The sequence below is a fragment of the Tachysurus fulvidraco genome, chromosome 4, assembly GCF_022655615.1.
Source record: "Tachysurus fulvidraco isolate hzauxx_2018 chromosome 4, HZAU_PFXX_2.0, whole genome shotgun sequence".
NCBI lineage: Eukaryota > Metazoa > Chordata > Actinopteri > Siluriformes > Bagridae > Tachysurus > Tachysurus fulvidraco.
Genome location: NC_062521.1, coordinates 11,515,781 through 11,530,593, shown reverse-complemented (window position 1 = coordinate 11,530,593; position 14,813 = coordinate 11,515,781). Strand labels below are relative to the sequence as shown.

General features: G+C 36.4%; 1 protein-coding gene across 4 annotated transcripts; it reads right to left on the bottom strand.

Moving 5' to 3' along the window:
- Positions 1-1,888: 1,888 nt before the first annotated feature.
- sufu (suppressor of fused homolog (Drosophila)) lies at positions 1,889-14,493 on the bottom strand. 4 transcript variants are annotated; one of them, XM_027150246.2, is made up of 13 exons: positions 14,143-14,493; positions 13,652-13,786; positions 13,280-13,416; positions 12,525-12,667; positions 11,687-11,772; positions 11,320-11,392; positions 8,358-8,511; positions 8,094-8,196; positions 5,040-5,078; positions 3,902-4,036; positions 3,394-3,532; positions 3,245-3,313; positions 1,889-3,134 (listed from the first exon to the last, which is right to left on the bottom strand). In XM_027150246.2, the coding sequence occupies exons 1-13, from the start codon at positions 14,292-14,294 to the stop codon at positions 3,045-3,047; spliced, it is 1,455 nt and encodes a 484-aa protein (XP_027006047.1). In that variant the 5' UTR covers positions 14,295-14,493; the 3' UTR covers positions 1,889-3,044. The 4 variants fall into 4 exon arrangements, with proteins under 4 accessions (XP_027006047.1, XP_027006046.1, XP_027006049.1 ...); XM_027150245.2 differs by having other exon boundaries at positions 8,358-8,514; positions 14,143-14,492; XM_027150248.2 differs by lacking the exon at positions 5,040-5,078.
- Positions 14,494-14,813: the final 320 nt, after the last annotated feature.

The window sequence follows — 14,813 nt, the reverse complement described above, 5'->3', positions numbered from 1 at the left end:
TATAGAACCCAATGTGGTCTTTTGCAGTTGTAGATCAAACCTATCAAGGTTTTGATGTTTTGTGCATATGCTGAGATGCTTTTCTGCTCATCACGGTTATAAAGAGTGATTATGAGCTTTTGTATCCTTCCTGCCAGCTCAAACCTATCTGGACATTTTTTTTTTCTCTTTTTCACACAGAACTGTCACTCAATGAGTGGTTTAGTGGTACTAACAATCATGAGTGGTTTTCTGGTGCTAACAATCACGCCATGGTTAAAGTCACACAGAACGCATTTTCCATTACAGCTTCATCCTGATGTGTGATGCAGACTTTAACTAAAGCTCTTGACCAGTATCTGCATGATTCACACGATTGGCTGATTGAAAACTACTTAAATCAGCAAATATTCTATTAAATTCTATTAGTGGACAATGAGTGTAAATATTAATTGCATATAGTAATTACATATTTGTAAGATTAGTAATCACATATTGTAATTACATTTTTCTCTAAATTGGAGAAATGCCTTACAATTACATTGAAAAAGAATTTTTATATGAATTTCTTAAAATAATAGATGTTTTTTTAATACACATGGGACAAAATGATTGACCATATAAAACAATATTGACTAATTAATATAAAAACCTGCCCAAAGCCTGAAAGGGAACTGAAAGGGAGCCTGACAATTATACATAGCATACATTCAGTTCTGCTCTTGTCATACAGTGTAAAACATATTTGTATTTAAATTAGCACTCTGTGAAAGCATTTTACCACATACTTCTTTCTATATAAAAGGCTGGGCCTAAATCTTTGGAATATTCTTTTTTTTTTTAGTTCAACTGACACCAGGGATTTAATGGCCTGTATAACAAAACACCTACCACCAGGTTTCCTTTTTCACATTGTAGATGCAGAACTGATAACAATCTATAAACAGATGTATTCCATGGCTTTATTTATTAAGCTTGAATTCCTTTTATTGCAACTTTGCTGTTAGTAATGCCACAATTTCTGTATCTGAGTATAATTTAATCTTGAAATATTCTAGGTAAGAGAGCCAATCATCACCAAAGGCTTATGGACTTTAGCAGGGCTGTGGGACAGCACAGGTTGCTCTGCAAGTGGTGTTTTTCATCAGTGATGCTGTGGACCCTTGTTAAGTGGACATCTGTGCTTTATATTGCACCCTATAAACCTGCCTACCAAGGGTTATATCTCATTATTTAAACGGGTGGGTTTGACAATCAATGAAATTGTCACTGGAAAGTGAGATTAAAGTGATGAGATCCTACTGAAGCCTACTGCTTTGCATTTGATTCTATTACCAAGGTGTGACTATTTCAACATAGTCAACATATCAGAAACAATTGTCAGTAGTCACGATTTTTCTTGTAAATGTACTACAACCTTGCATGGCAGTGTATTGCTGTGCTCATCCGCTGCAAACACGACATGTGCTGAAACATGGATGCAGGTTTGGCACTTACAAAGAAATCACAAAATTCAAGTTAATGAGTCCTAAAGAATGAAAAGAAAAATAAAGGTCTGGCATAAAAATGTGTGCTTGAATGTGTACATAGCATGTCATCTTTAAATTTGATCTAGTTGTGGTTTACATACAGCTTAAAATGGCGATATGAATATACAGTACAATATTTATGTAAAACTTTAATGCACTTTAATGGTAAGAAAAACAGGCAGTTTAGATTTGAAAGAATATAAAATAAAGACAAACTACATAAATCTCTCTCTCAAAAAACAAACAAAGAAAAAACACTCGAACTTGTGGTTTAGTATGCATTTTGGGTATTAAAATAGTGGATTAATGCAACTTGAACATACTCCTGTCCTTTTAACTTGCAACCATAAAATAACATGGAACATAACAGAAACAATGAGTGGAAATGTTAACCATTGTACTTTAATGGTTAAAAAAGGGAGGACATAACATGAGCTTTTAATCTCCTACATCCAGTACACGAGAATGCAAATTAAATACTGGCTTTGGTATAGATTAGCAATTTGCATCAAATAGTGTTGATCACAGTTTTAAAAAGGCACTAGTGTATTTAATTTGAGAGCTAGCTATAAACACTTCACTAGCTCATGATATAAAAGGTGGATTCATTACAGCGTGACTGCACGAGAAGCAGTTTGTTACAGTTTTGCTGGTAAAAAGTTTACTCTAGCTAGTAAAAAATCTTAACAAGACTTAGTGATGAATGTGTACATTTTTGAATAATGCAGTAAAGTACTAACAACTCATGACAATTTCATGTTAAGGGCAGTATAGCTCTTATTTAGTTCTTTCTAGAGCTGCAAATGATTTGATTTTTCAGGAAGTACACCTTTGGTATAATCAATATTTTTGTACACAATGAACATTTAAAATAATGCTTTCTTATTCAAAGCAAATGTTAAGCAGACTTGCATCTTACTTCCTTGTGGCAGAGAAAACATTTGGGGATGCTATGAATTTGCTATGCCCAACTTTTAACATGTGTAACAATGGTTTCATCCAACCCCTTATAAAAAAACTATCATTTTCTGACCCCATTAATATAAAATAATAACGATAATAATAAAATATGTTTTTAGCTCTTCCATGTTTGTTCTCCCATAAATGCAACTAGCATTGTTTAGATTTAGGATAGTCATTCTTCAGCATGATGTAAACATCAGTCTGTGTTAATGTACATCACAGCATCACAGAAAGCCCTTTTATGTTGAATATTAAAAAAAAAAAAAAAAGTATTCAAAAACTTTTTTTTCCTTACACATGCTGCAGGCACACAGGCAGACTTTGGAAAATGAACATTTAGAGGGAGTTTGGTCAAAATGAATTCAGCAGAAATATCTTAAGGTTAAATGTAAGGACAGAGTTAATACTTTGTGAAAAAAGGCATATTCAGTGTCTTGTGCCAACAGCTGTCTGAGAGGGAGTCAAGTGTCTACGTGTCCATTTCCTCCAACTGTGTATAAGCATGAGTCTCTATGGAGCCCGGGCGGCTCTGCACTCCTCTAGAGACGTGGGGGAAGATGCAGCTTCTCAGTCTTATTGCAGCGGGCTGTCAAACACTGTATCTGGCAGGATAGAAATCTTTAGCTTCTTATCAGGCCAGCTGTATTCCTTTGGTAGCTTGAACTGAAGGAGGAAGAGAGAGGGGGAAAAAACAAAAAACAGATGCATTTAAGAACAGCGATTCATGAATTCCTTTTAAAAAACAGGTCATTGTGCATTCGGGGCTCATCTACCTCGTCACGAATACTCAGATCTTGAAGGTCGCCTAGCATGTGCTCCACAAACTCTTCAGTGAGAAGGATCTAAACAAAAGAAGCGAACACTGTTAATACCAATTGAGTATGCCATTCGGATATGTACCGCAGCACTGGATATTCCTTACCTGTAGCCACGGCCCATGAGCAGCGTAGGGGTGCTCTTCTGTTGCGAAAGCACCCTCTACTCCAGTGGATACAAAAGTGATTGCTGTGTCACCATTGATACTTTTATATGTGAAGTGCCGCCCATGGAGGATACGTCCTCTATCGAAGACAGAGAAGAGTAAAAAAGGTTTTGTTTCCATCTATACAAAATGAGATTACACTTCAACCTCTGATCTTATAATAAAACCTTTTAATGCCAGCACTTGGGATTGTTGGAACCAGCCTAAAAGATTTGCTGGCTAAGGACGTCAGTAACATGTTAACAGCTATGCTATTTTTAGAATAAAAATGTAGGGGTAAAGGAACATCTGTACTCAAAACAACAGGAGTTTAAATAAAGTGCATTTCCTTAGACATCAGTCATTCCTGATGAGAAAGGCCCAAGTTTACTGAACTGCGGCAGGCACAAGTGTGTGAGGTCAGAAAGAAAGCATGCCAGCAATAGAGACTGGAATGTCTGTACATTACCTGAGGCACAGTGGGAGCAGAGTTCCAGACTCCTGATTGAACTTGAGGTGCACACTCTCCAGCTGTCGTGTCCTCACCAGCTCATGGGGAACGATAGCAGATGAGCTCTCACTTTCCAGACTGTCCTTACGGCTTCTGATGAGGGTGGAAAGAGGGGCACGTGCAGGGGCAAAGCAGGGAAGGAAGAGAGATAAAGGAGAAGGAATGAATAATTTTGCATAATTAATTTGCTCCTATTTTCTGCTGTCACAAAGATAGACTGCTCCAAAGATCCCTAGACATAAAGCAACAGTTCCTCTTTTTTTTTGCTTACCCAGAAGATCAACTGATTAATACTCATACATTTACATGAAAGCAAGTCAATCATCTGCCAGCTTGCCAAAATGCATACATTTAGTCTACAGATTATTAACATAGCTGCATATTTGGCACCACATTAGAAGAAGTCCAGATCACATAAACAGCATTAATTTCATCATAAAATCAAGGTTGCCTTACAGTTCTTTTCATGATAAATTACATGTCACACATATACACACAGAGAGACAGGCAGACAGACATGTGACAACCCTAATGTCACAGTGGCTATAAAGCATATTATAATCACAGTGTGAGAATCATATATAGCACTGTACATTTGAAATGGTGAATTGTTTGTACTGCATCACTTTTGTGTCCTTACTAGCTTTTAAACATCAGTTAGCCAAGCAAACCAAGCTTAAGAGCAAATCAGATGTCATGGTGTAGGGAAACTGCCAGTGTCATAGCAGCACATTCATTATCCTAAGTAATTCAGACGTAGTCTTTAGAGCAGAGAACATTTTAATTATTCAGATTTAGGGTAGGCCGAATCAAAGGGAACTGCTGCCTTGCTACAGAAATTGCTCTTTTAACATTTCAAATATTTGTTCACTGCAACAAACAAATCTACTGTGCCACAGACCACTACAGTGTGTGTACCTTCTTTTTTGGAACAAAATGTAATCTGTGCGTACTGACCGTTTATTTTAGCACCGTTTAACCAATTTCCCCATGGGGCTTAATAATGTATTTTGATCATTGATGAAAAACTCCACTAAGGAACATTTTGTTCATTAGTGTGTTTTTTTTTAAACTCTCTCTATTGTTTGCCTCTTACCTTGAGTTCTGCTTGCTCTGCAAATGTCCGACTGATTGTCTAAAGAGAAATTAGGGGTAAATTTGTACCACAGCGAAGAGAAATTAATGCATTTACCATTACTGTCGAGAGGAAAATCAATTTCCTTTTATCAAAAAAAAAAAAAATATATATATATATAGAAAAAAGCCACTAAAACAGACAACCATTCACCTACTTTATTTTTTCTAAGGGAAGAAATGCTTTCAACACCTTTAAAACCATTCTGATATTAAAGGTTTGATTGTTGGGGTCACATCTGGTCAGCCATTGGACAAGATAATGCTTTCTGGATGAATTGTAAACACACACACACCCCTAAATTTCCACTAAAGATGCTTTTTGCCATCAGCCACTGAACACTCGAGTTAGTTTTGCTGCATTTCAAAATCTACTAAACATACAGTCATCAGTTTTCTTGATTCTTGCTGCAAAAACAGCAAGACTTAGAGACATTCTTTAAGGTTATTATAAAAGCTAGAATCCAGAATTTCCAATGTCAAAGTCAGATTAATGCAAACACAAACATTTCTAGTATAATATAATGCAAATATCTAAATAAATTTAGATGTATTTCTTCCTACATGGTACTATAGATTCTGTATAGGTATATTACAGATGCATGAACATTCTTCTGAAGTCTTCAGAAGTATGTATTAGATCGATTAAATTCACGCTTTGTAATTCCTGCTGGCAAAACTCTAGCTACTATTTTTTCCCCCTAAGATTATTTAATGCTAAATAATACTAGTCAGCTACAGTACGTGTATGCTTGGCATGGCTAATGAAAGACACAGCACAACCTCTGCTTATGGCCAGGGGGCAAGGTGAGCAGGATGAGATGCGGAGGAGAGAATAGAAGGCTGAGATTACCCCAACCCCCTGCTGTGAGGTGTTGAATGGAGCATAGAACGACTGCACTGGGATCAATGAGATGAGAATAGACTGTCAAACAACTCAGTTCACCCACAAGGAGAATCAACACACAATACACAGATATTAGAAAAGGTTTGAAGAAATATTCATAACAGCCTTTGGATTGACAGACAGAAGATAAAGGTCAAAATCTACAACTCTGCTAGCATGATTTAATAAATGATAAAACAAAACCTCATATAATTTTACCTTTTCTATCACGCTGCAATCCCTTCATTCCTAAAGCGTCTCACACTAACCAAAGTCTGCACCTAATAGTCACTTGGACTGTGCAGACATATACATTCAGGTACATTTCCAAGTCACTGGTATTGTTCAGTGGTTTCCAAAAACACAGCACAGTGAGCATTGATGATATAGCTTTCTGGAGCCTGTAGCACAAATGCTCTGCGCAAAACAAACTAAATACGCTTGCTTAGATCACTTTGATCATGTTCATTTCCCATTAAAGTATTACAAGAAACAAAATATGATTCTCATATTTTTATTTGTTATAAGTCTCAAATTTTCTTGGTCTGCTTGCTATTCCTCAATCATTTAAAAAATAAATAAATAAATAAATAAATAAATATCTGCCTTAAGGATAAGCAAATGCAAAACTTACTAAGATGTCACTAACAGTGTGTTCGTTTTATTAATGGTAATTTACTCACTGTATACCAGGTGTATGGGCAGGAGAAATTATACTCAATATTACTCATGCAAAAATGGAATAAGAAAATTCACTTGGACAATTCTCTTGATCAGTATGTTAACTAAAAAAAAAAAAGACAAAAAAACAAAACAAAAAAAAAAACCCTTTCTATTAAGGAAAATGGACCAAAATTCAACAAGGTTAAAGACGGATTCTGGTCACGGGCCTGTGACATCTCCATTTTTGGAAACTGGCTAATGTGTATTGTGTGTTTCCATAAGGGAACTGATTTAACCAAAAACAAATCTGATCAATTCAAATATTAATACCAAACGATTTTAGCTTGCTAGCGAATCACAAAAAACCTAAATAGGCAAATATACACCATGGAAAGCAACGATATCTGATTACTATTTGTGAGCAAAGCTTTAAACAGACCTGGAGGGATCCTTGCTGCTTCTGTAAAAAGCCTTTATACCTTAATCAATACATGACAACAGCTGACTAACACTGCTGTAAATTTATAAGGAATTTCTGAGGAAGCTATAATATCTTGTAAAATGATAAACAGGTTCAAACTTGTATCAGACTGGTTCACTTTAAATCAACATGTAAATGCAAGCAGCCATGTTGTCAAGATGCCATTAATTATAATACATGCATTTTAATTAACTTGAAGATGAATTTTATGATTATCCGTTTTAAGATAACAGCAATGGCAAAGAGCCAAAATAGATTTTTTTCCCCCCTTACTCTAAAACCAGCACACAGTGAGGACTCAAAGTTTGCTTCTAGAATGTTAATTTATGCTGAGGTTTGTGGTTATTGTAAGAAAAACATCTCGTTTAACAGCGATAAATCTGATTTATGTTCAAATGTTTGGTTTGAAATGTATTTCTATGAATAATTGAGGCACCATCAGAAACCTTTACCAAAAAGCAAGCAACAGCAATTTGGGCAACATTAGGAGAAGATTAAAATAATAATAAAAATAATAATAATAATAATAATAATAATAATAATAATAAAAATAATAAAAAAAAAAATAATAATAATAATAATAATAATAATAATAATAAAAGAGAGTTCTATAAATAAATAAAAAATTAAATCTCCACTTCAGGGCACAGTTTAGTTAATACAGAAGAAACTGGTAGAGTTACACTAATATATTTAAACAAACATAGAAGTATTCAAATAATCAAATGAGCAAATTAAAATAATACAGTCTGTGTCACTTCTGGGAAAAGTCCCCTGACTATTTCACTGTACATCCACCAGGTTAACCCAAGAAATACTTCTTCCCTTTACCTCAGTCTGATATCGTCACTGATGGACAACACTGCCACCCCACACACCCACCTCATCTACACAACTCATCAATCAAAGTCAGCAGATTCATACTGACTCTTAATTTGGGACCGATTTCTCCAAATTCACTGTAAAGAAATTCCAAAAACACTTACAGTGGCCGGTCTTGGTGAGGTCTCTGACTGTTAATGGGGGGTAAGATTGACTTGCTGTTAATCTCCAGTCCTTTCCTTAGGGCTTCCCTGATCTGTTCAGTGTCTGCAAATAAAATACAAACAAATCTTATCCGTTCTTTAAAGTATGATGCCACTTAGTCAAAAAAAAAAGACGTCATGCATTAGAAGCAATAAAAGGTTATATTGTTTCTGATCATAGTCTCTTAGATTTTATTCATTACTTCCCTATATTAAATGGCTCACCTTTCTCAGACAGCCTGCGTGGCTGCGATCCAATGCAGATGCTGCGGCTGTCGTCCTCATCCTCGGGAGGTCGACTCAGGTCATCCCATGCACACTTGGCACTGACTCCGCTCAGGTTGGAGCCGTCTGTTTCGATGCCTTTATCCACCCTCTCCTGCTTGGATTGAATAATTTACATACACATAAAACACCACATCAAATAAAGATGGGCAGGCAAAAGTGCACATATATGGTTGGAATTCTATCTACTGAAAAAAGGCAACCTAATTGCGATGGTCGTAGTTGATATTTAGTTTATAATTAAACGGTTTGGTATACTGCAGTGCAGAGCTGCAAAATGCCTCTTTACTGATATTTAAAAAATACATCTGTTGGGAAATAAAGAAGATTAAATAAAGAATGTGCATACATTTCCCCACATCAAACTATGAAGTATAATGTAAAATGTCAATTTGAAACTTATGAACTGACAGGGATTCTGTTAAACATTAATGTTCAGATTCCTGTAACCATCCTTCTCTATCAGGAAAGCGATATCTTGTGCTACTTTGGCCAATGAAATAGGAAATGACTAAAATGAATGATTAGTTTATAAAAAAAAAAAAAAAAAAAAGTTAGCACTGGCTGTGTTTCTTTTCAGTTTTGCATATTGTATTCTAAACTAATATACTATATTAATGGGTTTATATGGATTAGAATGTGCATTATGACAATGTCAGGCAGTAGTGTTGCCACAAGCAAAAGTATTTAAAAGACTAAAAAGTAGTTAAACCCGTCTTTCAAGCCAGTGATGCTGGTAAGCACAACATTGCTTAACGTATATTGTGACAACGCAAGTACAGGACGAGCAATTATTTTTGGGGTTTTTTTCTGAAGAATGAAGACATTTGGGTTTGAGCTCAAAATCTGTTCAGATCATATTTTATGTGTTAAACACTTTGGCACATTTTTTGGCAGACCAACCAAGCTTCAATTGAGCAAAAGTATTTGAACAGTATTGGAGTTTTACACTAAAAAGTAAATATCCATTGCTTGCAATAACTATCAATCCAGTGACGTCACCAAAACGTTTCAAAATGTTCTTTCAATTTGTGTATATATGGGGGTTTCACTCCTTCTCTTCAGGACATGAAAGTCTTCTGATTGACTTGGCCAGTCTAAAACCCCACTGATTAAGTGCTTTGTTGTGTTTTGAGTCATTTTCTTGCTCCATGATGATCTTTTTCATATTTAGATCGGATGCATTTCTCTGCAAATCGTCAGACCGAATGTTTCTGTAGACTTCTCAACTCATTCTGCTCTACCATCATGAGTTATCATAAATAAAGATTAGTGAGTCTGTAACAGAGACATGCAACCCTAATTCATGATGCTATTTCCACCATGCTTGACCGATGAGCTTGTAGGTTTTGGATCAGGAGCAGTTCCTTTCTTTCTTTCTCCACACATTGGTCTTCTTATACCTGTTCAGGTTGCTGGTGATGCCATGACGTTCTCTTCACAGCTTTCAGAATGTTTGTCAACAACTGCTGTTGTTTTCTTTGGCTGACCTGTTTGACAGCTGGATGTCAGCACATCAGGGTTTGTTTGTTTTTTCAGGACATTCTTAAATTGTACTGGCTATACCCAACGATTGTGCAAATGCTCAACATAATTAGCTTTTCCCCAAAAGACAGCTCCCTGGTCTTCATGTAGGTTTATCAATTTTAACCATAAGTAGACACGTAGAGTTATTAATTGTTTAAACTATTAGTCTAACATGGTACACCTGGGCAACAGAAAACCTGTCAGTTACATGTTCCAATAATTAAAAAAATTGGTGGGTTTAAACAACAAAATGAAGTCAGCATCAGAGGATTTCTGATAGGGAGATAAATTCTGGGTAATACACTTAGAATTTCACTGCTTGTAAATGATCGAATCAGAGCTTGAAATTCAGGACACTCCAAAAAAAATACAGATTAACATGACATTAAACTAATTTGATGTTGCAAAAAAGTGGTCGACGAGCAATAAGATTAATCAGAATAACGTTTAGACCTAGCCACAATGCAAAACAGTATTTCCAACACCAACTAGAACCGAAATGCCACACTGGGAAACCAATAGCACTGTTTACGTAATGCATGCTGGCAGTGCCAATGTGTGACAATCCCTACTATCAACCAAATTTGACATATCCCCAGTAACTGACTGCCCACACGAGATGCAGATGATGTGTTTGCTGACTGAATAGAACCATTACGAGTTAAAAGTAGTTGTATTCATACGTTGGCAAAAAAAAAAAAAAAAAAGATGCATCTTTTGAGCCTCTCCTGTGGACATGGTCTGGATGTACAGCGTAATAACCACAATCACATTCATTTTCTTTCTCTATTGCTATTTTTGAATTCCACAAAATCTTTCATCTCTTAGTGATCGAAAAGATTTGCAACCTAGCTGCTTAGCTGATCCAGTTCCACGTGGTCATGCAACAAGAACCTTAAACACCCCCCTTTATGGCCAAACGAAAAAACTTACAATCATATAAATTATAATGAATCATTTTATATATAAATTCTAATTGAGTCATCTGAGGAACTGCACACAGGGGAAATTAACAAGTGTTCTACCTGACTTCAATAACCAGCATGGAAAAGCTCTTAAAGACTCTCAGTAAAGTGTTTTCTTTTAAGAATAAGGTCTTTTCAGGGTCACCACAGCGGATTATCAGGGCCGCGTGTTTGATTTGGCACAGGTTTTACGACGGATGTCGTTCTTGACGCAACCCTCCCATTTGATCCAAGCTTAGAACCGACACAGAGTTAGCTCTTCAGTGGCTGGGTTAGCTCCCTGCCCGGGAATTGAACCCAAGCCATGGTAATGTGAGTGAATTATCCTGCTGTCGGAGCAGTATATTTCACATGTAAAATCTAATACGTTATCCACAACAAAAAAGAAGAAATAAATAATAAAGCCTTACTTGTAAGTGAGGATCAATGTCAAATATAGTCTCCCCTCTCCTCATGTCAGTGATTAACCACGGACCTCCGGCACTGCAAACAGAGCAGAAGGCAGGACAAGCCCGTTTTAAAAACACAGTTAAAACAAGGTCAAACAAAGCTTTTCAGGGTCAGTGACCCATCTAACCCGAGAAAAAGCTAAACATTGTAAACACTACACCGAAGTCTGAAAACAACCCAACAACAATTCCAGTGCATGAAACATTTGTCCTGGAGGCATAACATTTGTAGTCACATTTCTCCAAAGAACACATTAAATTGGTGCACATTTCAAAACAAGGGCTGTCCCAACTTTTCACTGAGCCTGGTGTTTACAACTATACTCACACACGCACTCCACGCAGCAGGTCCAAAATGCCCTGACCATTCCACTGCTGTGCTGCCTGCAGCTCTTCTGTGCATACCCCAACAATCTTCAAAGCACACAAGCACAACACACAGTTAATATTTTTACACAAAAACATTTACACTAAACAAACAGGTACACAAACTCTATTCCAGGATATATAAATTTATATTCCTGCCTTGTGCACAGTGTTACTGAGATAGGTTCTGGATTTACCACCTTCTTGGCCAGGATAAAACAATTACCAAATGATGAATAAATTGTGGTACATGAAAAAAATATATATATATAGCAATAATCATAAAGTTGTTTTAATATAATGAACAGCTGCATGGTCATCTGTTATGTTAGGTTGATGGTGGTAGAAAAGCAAGCCCTATGAATGCAAGTTTAGCTCCCTTATTAATCCCATACTCAATGTACTGGAAACATTAGATAATATTAGTTCAAACTAACCACATTAATATACTACCTTGGACAAGCACACGAACAAAACTAAGCAATCATATTTACCAAACCAGGAAAAAAAAAATACATTGCAGGTTCATCATAAGATTAATCTTTGGAAACTGGAGTCTATATAAAAGTTTACTTTAAAGTAATCCAAAAAAATTTTTTATCCTCTCATCTTTGACAGACAGCTTGGAGAAAACAGTCAGGTAAGAGTTAGTATTACAGTATTTTGCTATTGAATAGGTGTAAATAATTATATTTACATTTACTAAAGCATCATATTCGTGCACAGCACATAGCACAACAGCACCAGTATACAAGAACAATGAAAGGACAATATATTTATGTTAATTTGTTGTGCCTTACTTGAAGGAAGCTGACCAGACCAAATGGTGTTTGTACAGGTTGCATCTGGGGGTCCTCTGTGAGCAGCATGTGCTGGATTCTGGACTCGCTGTTATCTAATGGGCTGTGCCATGAAATGTGGTCACCACTGCAGAATGTGTTTTCTATATACCAAAATAAAGACAACACGTTTAAATGGTTTGGATTTCTCTCAAATGTGCCAGAAGGTGATACCATCTTCACCTTCTGCATTATTGCCTTTCTAAAAGAATAACACACATGCTTGATCTTGTATATAAGGGTCAAAAATTACTGCCTTCAACAGGGTGTTTAAAAACAATAAGATAGGATTACTATTAAAAAATTAATATCCAAGTAATGTAGTGGCCAGTCATAATAACAAAGGGTGATCTAGAATTTACACACAAGTGAATCGAGATCAAATTAATATGAAAGTCTCAATTCTGCTCAATTTCTCCTCACAACTTGCTTTTGTTTTGCTGCGACCATATCTTCTAGATAGATTTTAAAGACTTTAAGTATAATACGTTCCTCTAGCAGTTGTTTTAAAAGAATAATAAATCTTTAAATAAATTTATAGTGATATAAAATTCTATCACTTTGAGCTATCCTTCAAAGGTGTTCCGGCTACACACATGACAGCAGATGTACGATTTCGTTCCCCCCCGATTCCATACAATTAGTTGGAACTAGCTGCATTTACAAAGAAATTATGCAATCTGTGCCAAACCCTATACGATAAACCTGTTTCATACCTGATTGAAAGACGTATCGAGCCAAACCTTGCATAAGCTCAGCTGGCCAGGTTGGAGGAGCGGTCTCTCCTGCCTCCCTCTTTAACCTAAACGTAAGCTCAAATCCAAATCCGCTTGGACCTTCTTGACCAGTGAATCTAAAAAGAAAATAAATGATAAAAATTAAGCACTATCAACACTTAAAAATAATGCATCTCTGTATACTATTATAATCTACATAAACTGAGACATGTTTATGGATCATTATATGGAGCCAAAATGCAGAATGTATAAATCACCCTGAAAGTAAATATGTGAGGTTTGTTTTATTTTATTATCAATTATAGTGTATTATCTGAAATATACATGGAGATTTGATGAAGTTACACTTACTCGTGAACTCTGTTGTCTCCGTACAGATCACTCAGGCCGAGACTCACATAATGCCAGTGTTCCTGTACATCCAGAGCAGGACATCCCACGTTCCTGTACATACTTATGTAGTCTAAAGGATCCGGTCCCCCTAACCTGTGTTTACATAATGAGAGGTTAAAACAAGGCTATGTATAACAGCCGTGTATAACGCTACTTCAACCCATGAACAATGTTCTGAACAACACAGAGCTTTTCTTACACCAGTACGAGCAGATAAACACCTTAAAAGATATATTTTTTAATCCAAACACGAATGAACATTTAAAACAAACCTCTGATCACATATTCGGATGTAGCTGCTAGCCGTTTTTTTTTTTAGCTCTATAGCTACATATAGCTACAACAATCCTTAATTAAATCAGGAGTACAAAGATTTGCTGCTAATTTCATCTTTATTTGCATTACACACGATTTTAATCCGTGTTTCAACGTGCAGTGGAATCACTTACCAGTACTTAACGATGGCAGTGACTTGAAGCGGGTTTGGCTGATCGGGATACAGGCGCCGACACTCCGCGTAAATAGCCTGCAGACCCGGCGGAAAGAGCGAGGCGAGCCCGAGGTGGCCACCCGCTCCGCCGCTAGGCCGCATTTTATCCATCCTTCACCACGACACCCAGAAAAAGGATAAAAAACACCTCAGAAAATACCGAAATCCTGAATCCCACTTGACAACAGCACGAACAACTCTATCAAGCGTTAATCCTCGTTGAAAAAGTTAATTTTATTCCAGTGTATGTATCTTTTATAAACCCTTAATCCTCTCGTCTCCCCCCAGGGTTTGTGGGGTCAGCGGGAGGCGTGTACTCTTACTTTGACTGACAAGTGTTCTGTTCAATCAGAACAGCGTTGTCGAAAGAGACGCAACGTGATTGGATACAGCATATGAGGCGTGAGTAATACATAGTCTTCTGCTATTTCATACACTTCTTTTTTTTTAGAGTTTTCTCTCTCTTTTTTTATTTATTTATTTTTTTTAGATCTCTACATGAGTGACGGAATGCAATACTATTTAAAACTATATTAAGTAATTCAATCCTAAATGAACTTGCTGTACTAATAGGCGCCACCTACTGTTTATTTATACAGTGGTGTTATAATTGAGATACATTTCTTTTAA